Source organism: Physeter macrocephalus, chromosome 9, assembly GCF_002837175.3.
Source record: "Physeter macrocephalus isolate SW-GA chromosome 9, ASM283717v5, whole genome shotgun sequence".
Classification (NCBI taxonomy): Eukaryota; Metazoa; Chordata; class Mammalia; order Artiodactyla; family Physeteridae; genus Physeter; species Physeter macrocephalus.
The window spans coordinates 75,336,439-75,350,890 of NC_041222.1; the positions used below are offsets into that span (position 1 = coordinate 75,336,439).

At 41.3% G+C, this 14,452-nt stretch overlaps 1 protein-coding gene across 1 annotated transcript in view; it reads right to left on the reverse strand.

The window, feature by feature from the left end:
* The window catches only part of LOC102973958 (FERM domain-containing protein 3), a 272,509-nt gene that overhangs the window by 100,711 nt on the left and 157,346 nt on the right, over positions 1-14,452 (reverse strand). Inside the window, exon 2 of the mRNA XM_028494083.2 lies at positions 10,957-11,061. Coding sequence (XP_028349884.1) covers positions 10,957-11,061 — 105 coding nt within the window. The remainder of the gene's footprint in view (positions 1-10,956; positions 11,062-14,452) is intronic.

Below are 14,452 nucleotides of genomic sequence, written 5' to 3' on the forward strand. Positions count from 1 at the left end.
CCAGCATTTACTGTTTGTAGATTTTTTGATGATGGCCATTCTGACCAGTGTGAGGTGATACCTCAGTGTAGCCAGTGTTTCCTTATTGATTTTCTGTCTGGATGATCTGTCCATTGATGTAAGTGGGGTGTTAAAGTCCTCTACTATTATTGTGTTACTGTCAATTTCTGTCTTTATGTCTGTTAATGTTTGCTTTATTTTTTTTGTTTGTTTGTTGTTTGTTTGTTTTTTGCGGTACGCGGGCCTCTCACTGTTGTGGCCTCTCCAGTTGCGGAGTACAGGCTCCGGACGCGCAGGCTCAGCGGCCATGGCTCACGGGCCCAGCCGCTCCGTGGCACGTGGGATCTTCCCGGACCGGGGCACGAACCCACGTCCCCTGCATCGGCAGGCAGACTCCCAACCACTGCGCCACCAGGGAAGCCCCTGCTTTATGTATTTAGGTGCTCCTCTGTTGGGTACATATAAATTTACAATTCTTTATTTTATTTTTTAAAATTATTATTTATTTATTTATTTATTTTTGGCTGTGTTGGGCCTTTGTTTCTGTGCGAGGGCTTTCTCCAGTTGCGGCAAGTGGGGGCCGCTCTTCATTGCGGTGAGCAGGCCTCTCACTATTGTGGCCTCTCTTGTTGCGGAGCACAGGCTCCAGACGCGCACGCTCAGTAGTTGTGGCTCATGGGCCTAGTTGCTCCGTGGCATGTGGGATCCTCCCAGACCAGGGCTCGAACCCATGTCCCCTGCATCGGCAGGCAGATTCTCAAACACTGCACCACTAGGGAAGCCCTACAATTCTTATATCTTCTTCTTGGATTGATCCCTTGATCATTATGTAACATCTGTCTTTGTCTCTTCTTACAGTCTTTGTTTTAAAGTCGATTTTGTCTGATATAAGTCTTGCTACTCCAGCTTTCTTTTCATTTTCATTTGCATGGAATACTTGTTTACACCCCCTTACTTTCAGTCTGTGTGTGTGTCTTTAAATCTAACGTGAGTCTCTTGTAGACAGCATATATATTGGTCTTATTTTTGTAACCATTAAGCCACACTGTGTCCTTCGACTGGAGCATTTAGTCCATTTTCATTTCAAGTAATTATTGATAGGTATGTACTTATTACCATTTTGTTAATTGTTTTGCGGTTGTCTTTGTAGTTATTTTTTGTTCCTTTCTTCTTCTTTTGCTCTTTTGTGATTTGTTGACTGTATCCAGGGTCCCCAACCCATGGGACATGGACTGGTACCAGTCCACAGCCTGTTAGGAACTGGGCCACACAGCAGGAGGTGAGCGGTGGGCAAGTGCCACTCCCCATTGGTCGCATTACCACCTGAACCATCCCCACGTCCCTGTCAGTGGAAAAATTGTTTTCCATGAAACTGGTCCCTGATATCAAAAAGGTTGGGGACTGCTGGACTATATTTAGTGTTATATTTGGATTCCTTTCTCTTTTTTGCATGTATATCTGTTAAAGATTTTTGGTTTGTGGTTACCGTGAGGATACACACATACACACATGCACAATTTTTTACAGTTGCTGCTCTCCAAAGTTTGAATGCATTCTAACAACCCTGCATTTTTACTCCTCCCTCCACGTTTACTGTTTTTGACATCATATTTTACATCTTTTTGTTTTGTGTATCCCTTAACTACTTATTGTGGATATAAATGATTTTACTACTTTTGTCTTTTAACCTTCCTACTAGCTTTAAAAGCGATTGATTTACTACCTATACTACATGTTTGTCTTTACTTATGAGATTTCTCCTTTCATATTTCTAGTTGTGGCCTTTTCTGCTTAGAAAAGTCCCTTTAACATTTCTCATAATGCCAGTTTAGTGTTGCTGAACTCTTAGCTTTTGCCTGTCTGTAAAACTCTTTATCTCTTCTTCAAATCTGAATGAGAACCTTGCTGGCTAGACTATTTTTGGCTGTAGGTTTTTTCCTTTCAGCACTTTGAATATATCATGCCACTCCCTTTTGGCCTGCAAAATTTCTGCCAAAAAGTCAGCTCATAGTCTTATGGGAGTTCCCTTGTACATAACTAGTTGCTTTTCTCTTGCTGCTTTTAAGATTCTCTTTTTATAATTAAAATGGCAAAAGTTAAAGTTCTTTCTTTGTATTGGTGTGAATTCTTTGGGTTTCTTTTGGGGGGCTCTTTGTGATTCCTGGACTGAGATGTCTTTTTAATTTCCCACATTAGGGAAATTTTCAGCTATTTTTTCTTCATATAAATTTTCTGACCCTTTCTCTCTTATCCATCTGGAACCCCTAAAATACAAATATTAATATGCTTGATGCTGCCCCAGAGATCTCTTAAACTATCCTCATTTTTAAAAATTCTTCTTCTTTTTTTTTTTTTTTCTGTTCAGCTTGGGTGATTTCCACTACTTTATCTTCCAGCTCACTGATCTGTTCCCCTGTATCATTTAATCTACTGTCAATTCCTTCTAGTTTATTTTTTTAGTTATTGTGTTCTTTAGCTTTGTTGTGGTTCTTTATATTTTCTAACTCTGTTAAATTTCTCACTGTGTTTATCTTTTCTTCTCTCAAGTTTGTTGAGCATCTTTATGATCATCTTTGTGATCATTAACTTGAACTCTTTTTCAGGTAGATTGCTTATCTCTACTTTGCTTAGTTCTTCTTCTGGAGTTTTGTCTTATCCCTTCATTTGGAACATATTCCTCTGTCTCCATTTTGCCCAAGGTTGGTTACATTTCTCACCATTCCCTCAGTGTCCTTGTGATAGAATGAGTTCTCCAAAATGGCTGCTGCCAGTATCTATGTCCCTAGCAGGAGTCCCAATTGCCTCCTGCCTCTCCAGGAGGCTCTCCAAGATCACCAAGGGGGTCTGACCCAGGATTCTTTCAAATGACTGCCTCTTCACTGGGACTTGGAGTGTATGAGATTTTGTGTGCACCCTTTAAGAGCAGAATCTGTTTCCTACATCCCTCTGGCTCTCCCATATGCAAGCCCTGCTTGCCTTCAAAGACAGATGTTCTGGGGGCCCATCTTCCTGGTGCAGTACCCCCAGGCTGGGCAGCCTGATGTGGGGCTCAGGGTCCTCACTTCATAGAGAAAACCTCTGCAATTGTGACTATCCTCCTGTTTGTGGGTCACCTTTCCAGGTGTGTGACATACTGTGTCTCCACCCCTCCTACCTGTCATGTTATGGTTCTTTCTTTGTATCTTTAGTTGTGGAAGATCTTTTCTCCTAGTCTTCAGGTTGTTTTCATAGATAGCTGCCCTGTAAACAGTTATAATTTTGGTATGCCCATGGAAGAAGGTGAGCTCAGGGTCTTCCTACTCTGCCATATTCCCAGAAGTTCTTCCTTATGTTTGCCTTTTGACCTGAACAAGATAACCAGTTCATGAGTTTGTTCCTCCCCACCACTAAAATTATAACATCTCAATTGGCTAAGTGACTTCCAGATTGCAACCTCTTTATCAGGCATCCCATTCCTTCCCAGGAGAGGAGATCAGGTGTAGATAGAGTCAATGATGAGCAATAATTTTAGTTAAACACCAAGTTCTGCTTTCTTCTGAAAGAATATGACCATTTCCCCAAATCTGTCAGTGTTAATACCTTGGACCACAATTGAACCACTACAAAATATATCCAATTTTCAAGCTGTTATGATAGTGCTGTGTTCCTTGTAACTTGAGTACCCAAAGTCTTTTCCTGGAAAGCCAAGTTACTTGTCCATACCCCTCCCGAAACAGACATCCAAGTACTCTTAATATTTAATACCCCTGAGACTCAAAAGTAAAAGAGGACTCATTAAGCAAATTCATGACCAGTGACTTGAGGCAGCAATACAGCCCTCCTCTTTAGTGCAGGGTTGCCCTAGATCTCAGATACCACTCTCATTCCTAGTTTCGAGCATCTATGAAGCAATTTCCCCAGGAAGTAGCCTTTCAAAGCAGGAGCAGCTGGTGGGACATAATGCTGTCTAGCTTCCTGGCACCATCCCCAGAGTGAAACTTCAAATCACTGGGCCTGTTTTTTTCCATTCCATGTCCTCCCCAAAGCTGTTTCCAGAAAAAGCAAATTGTTCTAACATAGGCAAGGTGTTTTCCCATTAACAAGATTCACTGATAGGTTCACTTGTTCTTTCTGGCTGCCAACATAAAAACCTCAGGACTGTAATTGTATTTGGAGGGAGGAGGCATTAGTGTTCAGCATGTCCTTGCATCCATGATTTCCCAGGTCATCCTATCAGAAAGAACGTCTGGCGGTCACATGACACAGAACACCCTAAAACAAGGGTGCTTGCAGAGATTGCCCCAGGGGTGTGGATTTCCAAACTAAATTTGTTGTCTTTGGGTATGAGTCAGAATAGCCCTTAAGTTAGAAAAGTCAATGACAGTCATGTAAGTGGGTTAAACAGATACTTAGACATAGGGAAGTTAAAAATCAAAAGCATTGGGTTCAGTCTCCCTGAAGTCTATAAACCAAGTCCTAGTATAATTCCTCCTCTGGCTGGCTAGGGCTGGGGTACTTCCTCAGTTGTAAGGCACTGGGGGTGACTTCCCTATCTGGGTTTGGGAAAGAGGGAAGTGTGGAAGAATAAGAAGGTAAACCAGGACAGTGGACATCTCAAACCATAGCCATAGAAAGTAGAATTATGAAACCCAAGTAATTATTTCAAAACTTCATCTTTCCAAAGGGAAGTTACTCTAGCACCTGAGTAGAAGTGGTAGAAAGATTATGCTACATTTAAGAAAAACTACCTGGACAAGCCAAGTAAGATTTTTTTCTTCTGGAATTATTTCTTCCAAGTCTTCTAACCTTGTAGTCCCAGCTTCTTTCCCAATAAAATGAGGAGGATACTACCCACCTTTTCCCTAATCTTAGGCAACTAAGATTATATGAGTTCTTCAGAAGATAACTGTGGTGGAAATTCAAGAGGACTTTTATTGACCAGTATTCAATCTGTCCCATCCTACATCCAATTTTTAAAATAATGGAAATTCTGGACCCTTGCTAGTAAAATAGCAAAAGATAGTCATCATTTACTGACTCAGTCCTCACCACTCTCACAGCATATGGGGCATGAGACATCTTGTCAAACATATGGTATTCCAAATGTAATAGTGTTAAATATTTAATATTCCACAATGGTGTACCATAAATCAAATTGTGAAGAGTTGTAGGCAAACCACCAACTCCCACAGCAGAGGTAAGTTCCACTTCAGGCTTTCTAACTAACTTGATTTTTTTCTTGATTAGCTTTCTATCCAAATAATTCATTGCTTTATTTTCCATTGAGAAAAAGTACACGAGCTGGTAAAACAAAACAAAACAAAAACAAAAAACAAACCAATGCTTGTCAATTAATCTCTGCTTAAAACTCTCATGTCAGCATATTGTTGTATCTTTGAGCCCTTTTTTTAAATTGGGTTAGCCAAAAAGTTCATTCAGGTTTTTGGGGGGTTTTCCACAGAAAAACCCAAATGAACTTTTTGGCCAACCCAATAATTATCCAAGCTTTACTTCCTCCCTCTTCTCTCCCCAAAGATCATAATAATGGCTATCCTGCCTTTAAAAGAAGTTATTGTGAACATTTCTAGGTTTTAGACTTGCCAGTCATGGCTGTATTTCCTCCTGCAATTGTCTCACCTAGACCTAACTAATACATAGTAAAAGTAATAATAACAATTAATAATAAAAATAACACATAACATGTACTCCATATATACCATTGTTAAGCATTTACATAGCTTATCTCTAATTCCCATATCAACCTTACATGTAGGTACTGTTATCGATATTAACAATCAGGACAAAGACTCAGAGAAGCTCAATAACTTGGTCAAGATCACACAGCTTACTAACCAGCAGAGATGGGATTTAATTTGCATCCTTCTGAGTACAAAGTCCAAGCATCTTTATGAGTACAAAGTCCGTACAGTTTTGTATAGCAACTACTTTGCAATCCATGTGGAAGTTACACTCACACTGTATCTTCAAAATCAAAAGGCTATAACGGCTATATTACAGGGGAAAACAGAACTATTCAGGCACCCTCTAAGCAATTTAGTGAATACATCAGAGAAGATGGTTTTGTTTTGGAGCCCTTATTTTTTCCACTAATCTACTACCTGAGTCTGGACACTAAAAATTAAGGTAAACCAAGTCAAAATATAAAGAACAATGAAGCATATCAACCCAGAGGCTTAAGTTAAAAAAATAATTTTAGACATACAGAAAAGTTGCAAAAATAGCATAACTACTCATCTACCTTAGTATTAGCATCTTATATAGCCATGAGCAATTATCAAAATTAAGAAACTAATATTAACCCAATACTATTAAATAAACTACAGACTTAATCTGGAATTCACCAGTTTTCCCAACTACTACACTTTTCTCTGTTCCAGCATCCAATCCAGGATTCCATATTACCTTAGTTGATGCATCTCTCTAATGTGTGAGTTCCCCAATCTTTTCTTGTCCTTCATGACCTGAACAGCTTTGAAGAGTATTGGTAAGTTGTTTTGAAGAATGTCTCTCCCTTTAGTTTGTCTGATGTTCCCTCCAGATTTGAATGAGGTTATGCATTGTTGTGAAGAATACCACAGAGACAGAGTGCCCTTCTCAGTGCATGGTATCGTGGAGTCCATGCCATTGGTATTTCTTTTTATTGCTGATATTAACCCTGATCGCTTGGTTAAAGTGGTGTCTGCCAAGTCTTTCCACTCTAAAGTTATTCTTTTTCCCCTTGTATCAATAATTTTAAAATGCCAGGCTCGGGCTTCCCTGGTGGCGCAGTGGTTAAGAATCCACCTGCTAATTCAGGGGACACGGGTTCGAGCCCTGGTCCAGGAAGATCTCAAATGCTGCGGAGCAACTAAGCCCGTGTGCCACAACTACTGAGCCTGCACTCTAGAACCTGCGAGCCACAACTACTGAGCCCACGTGCCACAACTACTGAAGCCCATGTGCCTAGAGCCTGTGCTCCGCAACAAGAAAAGCCACTGAAACGAGAAGCCCGTGCACCACAATAAAGAGTAGCCCCCGCCCCCCGCAACTAGAGAAAGACCGCGTGCAGCAACGAAGACCCAACGCAGCCAAAAATAAAACAAACAAACAAAAAACATTAAAACAAAAATACCGGGCTCGGGGCAGGAGGGAAGAGGATACCTTGAGACTGTGCAAATATCCTACTTCTCCTCAAACTGTTGCCCATTAATTTTAGCATTCATTGATCGATCTTGCCCACAACAATTATTATTTTGGAGCTCTAATGGTAGATTTCTATTTCTCTCATTCCCCCTACAAGAATTAATCGGAATTCTTCTGTAAGGAAGAGCTGCCTCTTCTCCCCCTTTTATTTATTTATGCAGTTATTTATTTATATCAGTATAGTCTCACTGATATTTATTTCATTCTATGGATTATAATCCAATGCTATTGTTATTTGGTTTTTTAAATTAATTAATTAATTAATTTTTGGCTGCGTTGGGTCTCTGTTGCTGCGCATGGGCTTTCTCTAGTTGCAGCGAGTGGAGGCTACTCTTCGTTGTGGTGCCTGGGCTTCTCATTGCAGTGGCTTCTCTTGTTGCAGAGCACAGGCTCTAGGCACAGGGGCTTCAGTAGAGAGAATTTAGTAGTATAGATAGGCACAAATTAATATTCAGAAATCAGTGAAAGGATAAAATTCTTAGAAATATACCTTACAATAAAAGTGCAAAAGAGAAGTAAATGAAGATTAGGAATACAAGCCTATTAAAAAAAAAAACACACCAAACAATCTCCAAAGAAAACAAAACAGCCTGTGTGGTGAAATAAATTCTGATACATTTTTGTTGGTTTTTTAAATTAATTAATTAATTAATTTTTGGCTGCGTTGGGTCTCTGTTGCTGCGCATGGGCTTTCTCTAGTTGCAGCGAGTGGAGGCTACTCTTCGTTGTGGTGCCTGGGCTTCTCATTGCAGTGGCTTCTCTTGTTGCAGAGCACAGGCTCTAGGCACAGAGGCTTCAGTAGTTGTGGCTCGCAGGCTCTAGAGCGCAGGCTCAGTAGTTGTGGGGCATGGGCTTAGTTGCTCTGTGGCATTTGGGAATTTCCCGGACCAGGACTCGAACCCGTGTCCCCTGAATTGGCAGGAGGATTCTTATCCACTATGCCACCAGGGAAGCCCCCTGTCATTTGTTTTTGAACTCCAATTGTTCCAGTTTTGGTCATTGGCAGTTCTTTCACATCAGCTCTGTGCCTTTCCTAGTGCCCTACATTTTGTTTTTTGAGTAATTTTTTTACTTCCTGGTGCCACAAGATGCTCCAAGCTCATCTTGTGATTTCACTACCCCAGCCCTAGAATCAGCCTTTTCTGCAAGAAGCCCTTCTTCCTTTTATTAGAGCATGGTATTTGAAACCAAGATCTGAAGGCTAGGTGTACTTATTACTACAGTGGTGTCATTGCCTCTAAGTCATCTCAGCAAGTGGGACTTGGAAATATATGTATACTTACTAACCCCCCAGCCTAATACACACACACTCACGCACATACACACCTTATATTTATTTCTGTATTTATCTATGTATATTAAAAAACATGGGTTCATATTGATACCCCTGATTCTAATTCTAAAGAATTTGCTTAATATTTTATCCAGTATCTCCCCCAACGAGAGGGTCAAGAGGAATGAAAAAGGCTTATTCATTTAAATGGTGTCCAGCTATTGTGTAGACTAAGGGTCAGCAAACTATGGCCGACTGCCTATTTTTGTGAAATACTTTCACTGGAAAAAAGTTTTATTGGAACACAGACACATCTGTTAATTTAGGTATTGTCTTTGGCCACTTTCCACTAGAAATTAATAACTGAGTAATTACAACAAAAGTTTTTTGAGTTACAAAGCTGCAAATATTTTCTATCTAGTCCTTTACAGAAAGGATTTACAGATCCCTAGTCTAGGCTATGTTTCAAATTTTCATCTGAGAGATGAAATGGAAATAGTATGGGTTCAGATTCCATCCTTCCTCTTATAATTACTAGCCATAGGCAAGCCACTGACCCTCTCTGTGTCTCAGTTTCCCCTTCCTTGAAGTGTTTTGGGGAACACTAAAGATCATATGATAAAATTCCTGGCATATAATAAATGCTCAACTAATGGTAGCCAGAGTTACTTCTGCAGGTGGCTTTTTAGAATTTTGCACAAAAATAATCTATTTTCAGTGGTGCTTAGATGACTAATATAGTTCACAGAGTCTGTTTGGCCATGGGGACTCTGAACCATAATTCTAAATTCAAATACTCACTGCATCACTTACTACCTGTGGGACCTTGGGCAAGTAACAATGTTTTTGAGCCTGTTTCTCCCTCCATACAAGGGTAATATATTCATAGGCCATAAGAAATTATGTCTATAAACATCTTTATGCCATGGTCCCCCCAACTGGTCAGGAGACAAAGCTGGGATGGATGCATCAAAATTAGAATCAAGATGTCTTAAAATACATCTTCCTGACCCTAGCCCCAGGAATTCTGATTCAGGAGGTCTAGAATAAGGTCCACACTAAGCATTTTTAGCAAATATCTAAACTGACTTATTTGCAGGGCCAGGTCTGGGAATCACTGTTATTCAGTAGTAAACACCACGCAAATTCCCTCCGCGATCTCATGTCAGCTCTACCTCCTCACAGTGTCCTGCTACCTTCCTCTCACTCAGATAAATGCTTGGCCCATTCAAGGCTTCCTCAAGTGCTACAGGAAACCAAAATCTCCTACTTCTGAGCCACTGCATTATATCCCTTTATAGAGGATTAGGTCCTGCTGAGAGGTCAATAAGATTCTCCCTGTTTCAGAAGATTAATCTATTCCTTCAACATCTTCCTCCTTTACAAAAATACACTCTGTGAGTCTCTCCCTCATTGTATTAGTCAGTAAATACAAAACCAAGAACCAGGTGGGATTGTGAGGAGGGGAAAAGGGGACAGGAAGATGACCAGAGACACTGGTAAGGAGGAGAGCAAATTAAAGAAAGCAGTCATCCCCAGCTAACCCCTTCACACTTTGCCCTGCTTGTCAGTAGGGCAGGGTAAGAAACACAGGCTGGAGCAGGTACAGGGCCTTTTAACCCATAGCTGGGACCCACAGTAGGGTTGAGGAATGAGAAACCCTAGATGGTAGGAGCTGGGATGGAGATTCCTGGGGTCTTTTGATGTGAGGGACACACATCACTGTGAGTTCAGCACATGCCATACCCGAACACTCTTAGGCTGGTACACTGGCTCAAAAGCCAAGACTCCGCTGCTTACTCTTATGCATCAACAGAGACCAGGAAGGATAGGTGTGTCCCGGAGCAGGAATACAATGGAGGCTGTCAAATTTAGTGGTGCCCAAGGAGCAGCTTGCAAAGTACCTTAACCCATCATCTACCAAAGCTGTTTTAAAAAATGAGGTAAAATTAACATAACATAAAATTAACCATTTTAAAGTGTACACTTCAGTGGCATTTAGTACACTCACAATGTTGTATATCTATCATCTATATCAAGTTTCAAACATTTTCATCATCCCCAAAAGAAAACCTCATGCCATTAAAACAGTTACCCCCTTGCTCCTCTCTCTACCAATAACTTTTTATAGTGAGGGGTGGATTTTCTCTGTAATGAGATTTTATGTAGCCACTGTTTGAGAAGCTTTGGCAAACTCTGGGTTCAAAGGGCACAAGAACATTCTCTCTTCAACCAGGTGGGAGCAGCTTTCTGGAAAGCCCTAATGTTAAGTTTCCCTTCCCCCTGTCTCATTCAGTCCAGTGGGAACAGTGCCAGATTCTTATACACAATTACACGCACACACACACGTGCGTGTGCACACACATGCCCAGGCTGGTAAGTTTCATGTGGTCAATAACCAGGAGAACAAGTGCACCACAATTGCTCTGAGAAGAACCTATTCAGCACCCCAAAGCCTGAGTGACCCCCCCAAATGGCTGCAGATAGTGGTCAGCTCTTACCCGCTGCTTCTCTGGGTCCACAAAACGAATGCCGAAGTAGTCCTTCTCCAGCAAGCTGTAGTAGTTGCAGATGTGGTCAATAAGAAACTGCCCTTTGGTCTCCCTCTGCAAAAGAAGCACATTTATGTTTCAGCCAGAGTTTGCCTTGTACATTCATGTCTAAAATGTGCCTCATTCACTCCAATAGGTCTGTGCTAAGACAGATGAATTCACTCACCCTGCTCTCTGGAGCAGGAGCTTCCAAACTCTTAACTGAAATCCACAGTGAGAAATTCATTTTATACTGTGAGCCATTACACACACACACACACACACACACACACACAAAACCAAAGGAACGCCAAAAAGGGGAACCAAAAGGATACCAATCAATACGCTGCCTAGGTACAACACACTCCGCTATGTTCTATTTTATCCTAGTGTATGCCATTTAATTTTTCTAATGCTATTTATGATTCAGAACACTGATTTCACAACTCAATACCTAGTAGAGATCCAAAGTTTGTAAAACCACACACAATTCCAAATACAATGCACCTGGCTGCTTGCTTTAACTGCTCATTCAGTCCTCACAACAATCCTGCAAGGAAGGTCCCATTTTATATCTGAAGAGAGGCTCAGTGGCTTACCCAAAGTCACACAACATGTACGGAGCAAAGTAGGATTTGACCCACGTCACCAGGCTACAGAATCCAGGCTCCATGCCACTTTGCCTCTCTGGAACATTGGTTAATCTACTGTGACTCTGCTAGAACACAGGGTCTGGATGGTATGGAAATGCAATGAATGTATCAGATAGAACACCCCAACTCCCACCAGGAAAGGTGGAAAACTTGCTGCCTCAGGCCTCATAGCCTCCATATCACACCCATAAATCAACAGAGAAAGGCACTGAGGTAGACTGGGGAGGGGAGTCCAGGACTGGGATTCAGAGACAGGTCTGGGTGACCTTGAGCAAACTCCCCAGCTGTTTCCACATCAGTAAAATGAGTTGGTTGGACTAGATTTCTAAGTTGGCTAGATTCTTTTTCCTTCTAAAACTCTATGAGTAAGAGAAGTATTAGCCAAATCTGATTAAGATAAATACCATTACAACAAAACTCCTTAAGAGCAAAGACCCTTCCAAGCCCTCATCAGGACATTTGATAACTTTCTGCTTCAATCAAAGCTGCTGACAGACCCATGGAATGTTTTAGGGATGGAATGTGACCTACAAAAATAAATGAAGAAATCAGAGACATTAAGTGAAGCCACTCTTCCAATCCACTAAAAATAATTTTGGAAGATCAGTTTGGTCTATGCTACGTGATTATCTTTTCTTTAGAAACCACTACCACCAGCTTGGGGAGTTGATGAAAAAGTCATTCACTGGCCTGGGATGCACCACACTGAACAAAGGACTGGGGCTTATAAGCACATACTGTGATATGAAGCCTCCATTTTCCTGAAATCACTTCTGAGTATAATTTTGGATGAGGTTTGAACCTTTACTTTCTTTATAAAAGAACCCATTTGACGTAGCTCACAGGGAACAAACATCAAAATGGAACTTGTTTTTAGATTTCTGTAATTGTTTTTAACCCAGAAGGCTCAAACGACAAGCTATACCTGATGACAGCTAAATTCAATGCCCAGAATATAATCAATGGATACAGTTCCTTCCATAGATTTATTCTGCAACCCATCCATCTTAGAGGCTGCTGCAGGATCAAATCACTGAACATAACACATGAGTTCATCATTTTATGATTGGATTGCCAAGCTCTCCAAAGCAGAATTTACTATGATGGACTACCCCCAACATATGCGAGACACACAAGACATGTGGGTTAAGGCAATGCCTTGTAATGACATGGGACCTTGATCGTGTATGACAGCTACTGTGCCCTGAAGAAGATGTAGTACTCCGAAGCACAACAAAGTTTATTTTTTTTAATGATTAAACACAGCAATCAATATATACTCTACAGCAATATCTCAGACTACCTAAGATCCTTGAGAGAAGGAAACACCACAGCAGACAATGTAATGACTGGATAATACAACTGCGTCTGAAACAGGGATCAATGCCTTCCCCAAAAGCAGGTGAGGCCAGTTCCCATGGGTCCAGGCCACCAGGTGGGTTCCAGGTCTCTGCTCCTCAGAGCACCACCCTCAGTCCAGCAATACTATAGCAAATTCAGCATCATCTGGGAGGGAGCTTGTTGGAAACACAGAATTTCAGGCACTGTCCCAGACCAACCTAACCTAACCTGCATTTCCCTCAGTTATTCATATGCTCATGCAAGTTTGAGAAGCATTGGTCTAGAGGAAATTTCCCAACATGGGAAAAGTGCAAAAATTGTACCTGTCTCCAGAGCTCACTAGGAAAAATGCCCATTTTCCCTTGAGAATTGTCCATTCCTCAACGCAGAAAAATCAAAGGTTTTTCCAGTCTAGAGAACACAAACTGCCCCTGAATCTGCAGGCTGCCAGCCAACCTCATCATCTCGAGATGCTCTATGTCGCTGCTTCGTGCCAAGGAAGCCAGTTTACAGCCTCACGTTCTGCTCTGTTCCACTCCTGCCTGGAGAGCTAGACAATGTTCTTAAGTCATGTAAGTACCTATCATTATCACTTCTGTGCATTAAGCTCAGCTCTTGCACTAAACAAAAGGCCACCCAGGCCCAGTACCAAGAGGTGGAAGAGTTTGTTCAGGTATGTTATGTGAGGGTGCAGAAGTCCAGCTGCCAGCCTCACACATCTCACTTCAGGGAAGGAGCTTGTGGGTGAGCACTGGTTCTTCCCCCTACCTCCCACTGCTGGAACTCTGTTGAACTAACCCAAACCCTCCACTCACTTCCTCCTGGTGTTTCTGAGGGGAGAGGCCATTGTTCACACCCTATCCTGCTACCTAAACCAGTACCTGGCACACTGAGTGTGATCGAATGAATAAATGGGGCACTGCTTTCTCTCATGAAAAACTTGGGTTCTGGAAACTAACAGTGAGCCTCAGGTAAGACAACACAGTCCTCATGTTAGAGACTCCTCAAACTTAGTACAATTAGCCAACTTTCACCTTAATCCATCAAGGTCTACACGGAGAAGTGCTAACCAAAGATTTCAAGTATAAGGATTTCTTTTTAATGTCAAAATTTTGTTGATTCTCTGACAAGATATTAGTTATATTTCCAGTACCAACTGAAGAGGGAAGAAAAATCAAATAGCTAATATAACTTCCTTAGAGCTGTTACCCAAGTTGTGTTTTATTAATCACAACAGCACTTCACACATGTGGAAAACAATAGGGCACAAATGTGTGAACAGGGCCTCCTACAGGGGTCAGCTGGATGTTATGCCTTAAGAAAGTGCCTGAAATATAGACCTTTTTTTTTTAACATCTTTATTGGCGTATAATTGCTTTACAATGGTGTGTTAGTTTCTGCTGTTTAACAAAGTGAATCAGTTATACATATACATATATCCCCATATCTCCTCCCTCTTGCGTCTCCCTCCC